General features: G+C 47.6%; 1 protein-coding gene and 1 non-coding gene across 2 annotated transcripts in view; both read left to right on the top strand.

Annotated features, from left to right (window-relative positions):
- LOC139459964 (U2 spliceosomal RNA) overlaps positions 1-47 on the top strand; it is a 193-nt gene extending 146 nt beyond the window's left edge. The window contains exon 1 of the small nuclear RNA XR_011652718.1: positions 1-47. This exon is cut by the window's left edge and continues 146 nt beyond it. This is a non-coding gene — a small nuclear RNA (U2 spliceosomal RNA).
- A 1,145-nt stretch (positions 48-1,192) lies between these two features.
- LOC139458501 (uncharacterized) overlaps positions 1,193-2,500 on the top strand; it is a 1,491-nt gene continuing 183 nt past the window's right edge. Inside the window, exon 1 of the mRNA XM_071239938.1 lies at positions 1,193-2,500. This exon is cut by the window's right edge and continues 183 nt beyond it. Coding sequence (XP_071096039.1) covers positions 1,193-2,500 — 1,308 coding nt within the window.

The following is a 2,500-nucleotide window of genomic DNA, read 5'->3' as shown; positions in this document are numbered from 1 at the left end:
ACGGGTTGACCCGGTATTGCAGTACCTCCGGGAATGGCCCACCACTCATATTTCAATCAAAAATTAGAACTGTCAGCTTTGCTTACATCTTCACATTCATGCTATTTTGTACTGCCGCTCCGTTTTTCGCCCGCACTTCTCAATAGATACTCCATTTTATTACTTCTTAACCTTAGAAATATACCTATACACACATGCAACCCGTCCTTTTACCGCATCAACCCGTACGAGTTTGTTAAAATAGCATTTTTCAACTTTCAGCTACATGTAGTCGCCCGTAACCAAGGCCGTCGGCCATGACGCCGCACGCCGGAAATGACGTCTAGACAATCACTCTGTCACAACAGCAGTCTGCTTCGTCACTACAAGACGTTATCAATGTCGCATCCCCACTAAAAAGATGTTTAAAGTACCAAACACACGCCGGATGCATCATTACACTTCGTGCAAGTAAGTTCATTTCCCAATTTTCATTACTATTCATTCGTTTTTTTGTTTTAAATGCCATTTTTAGATGGAATTATTTCGGTTTTCACTTTGATGAACACCTAAAGTATCTTTACCTTTAGTTCATTTAATACATTGGGGCAATTTGGATCGGATTTTCACTCTTGCCTACGCACGACTCTGTCAAAGTCGGGCGCTAGCTATTCCAACTGGCTTGCCTCCCCTTGCCTGCCCGACTCCGCCCATTAAGCCCTAATGTCGCGGCCTGTATTCATGTTGGACTGGGTCGCTGCAGGACGTTTTCCCCACACCTGGCGATGTTTTATCGTCGCACTCTTTATGCATAGGAAAATGGCTGTATTTACTCCATTTTAACATTTACCAAAGTCGCTGAATTTCTTCACAAACGTCTTCAATTTGCCTGTCCTACTCGTCTTGTGTCCACATCTTTCCCTATTTGTGCATGTAATATTGCGTGTCAAGGATTATAAGCGCTTCATGTAAATTAATATCACCTTAATGGTATGTTGTGTTTGAAGATGTAGGTTGCCGGCGCAAGCCGGCAACCGGCATCGCTTCTCGGCCTTTTGGCTTTCGTCAAAGTGTAGTATCTGTTCTTTGGCTGTTTTCATGTTTACATGTTTGCATTGTGTTAATCACCTGTTTTTTCAAGGTCTACGAGTGGGCATCAGCATTTTTTGCTGTGTGATCTTAAGTGGTCTCCCCTCACCTCTCCTCACCTGCCATGGCTTACAGCTCCGCTGTCAATGCTGGACCAGTCCCGGAGCAGTTCGTGGATAAGGAGGTCGAATCCCGGACTGTGAGGGTGTACTCCACTGCTCGGTTTACTTCTGTGCCGGACTTTGCCCGATTGTTAACGAGTGCTGTTCCTGACTTTTCTTTACCGGATTGTGTGGCCATATGGAGGACGGAACGCTCTGGCCAGGTGTATGTTACTTTGAAGTCTGTTTCTGTGGCCCGAAAATTGCTTGACTTGAACTGTGTCTCCCATGGTGTGGAGAAGTTGTACTTCTATGCCTATGGTGTTTTTATGGTTCCCTTACGGATCCATTGGCTACATGCTACTGTTACCAGTGACTTTCTGAAGGATTTTTTCAGCCGATATGGTCGTGTGTTGGATGCCTTCCGTGAGTTCCTTGATGTGGATGGTGTCAACATTTTCACTGGTGTCCGTATTGTCCGGATGGAGCTAACGGATTCCGAACGTGCTTGTATTCCTCATATTGTGCGGTTTGGGGATAAGCAGTCCATGCTTGTTACAGCGCCGGGTCGACTGCCTATCTGTCTCAAGTGTCACTCCGTTGGTCATGTGCGCGCCCGATGTCCTGGTTCGGATCTCCCTACCCCTTCTACACGTCCACCTACTGTGGCACCTGATGTTTCCGACGTTGTCGACGCTGTAACCGTTGTACCTGTTGCTACCGTGGATGCTAGCCGTGCTAGTGTTGTTTCCGTTCCGGAGTCTGTGCCTGGTGCCGATACCTCTGCTGTCCGACCCCTGGATCTGGTTTCTTTGCCTGCAGCCAGTGTTGTGGTTGATGGTGACAAGGATGCCTGTGCCATGGACAGTGTGTCAGCCGATTCTGACGTGGACGATGTCATAGAGTCCGAGTGTGTTGTACCTTCAAAGAGGAAGCAGAGTCCCGATGATCTCCCAGGTGTTGGTGAGGTTGAGAAGAAGAAGAAGGTTGCTAGTGTCCCAGTGTCTCGTTCTTCTCCCATTAGTTGGGCCGATCAGGATTCCCAGTCGGACGTTCTGCTGGCTCAGATACCTGATGCATATGTGTGTCCTGCTCGTTCTGGTTCTTCTCAACGGCGTAGTGGTACTGTTGGCGCTAGTGGACGGTCCTCCCTGTCATCAACGGATTTTCGTAAGGATGTTCCCCCTCCAGTCGTCAAGGAGGATTCCGAATCAGATGAAGAGCGTCTTTGGTTTTTTAAGCTGCGTGTGTCCCCTGTTTCGTCTGGATCGGGTCTCAAAGTTGACGTAAACAAGGAACATTGTAACGAATGTGTGTTAGACTTTCCAACG

This window comes from Haliotis cracherodii, unplaced genomic scaffold, assembly GCF_022045235.1.
Source record: "Haliotis cracherodii isolate W230 unplaced genomic scaffold, xgHalCrac1.p SCAF_13, whole genome shotgun sequence".
NCBI classification, from domain to species: domain Eukaryota; kingdom Metazoa; phylum Mollusca; class Gastropoda; order Lepetellida; family Haliotidae; genus Haliotis; species Haliotis cracherodii.
Note: the sequence above shows the minus strand (reverse complement) of the source record. Positions and strands in the feature narration are given on the sequence as shown.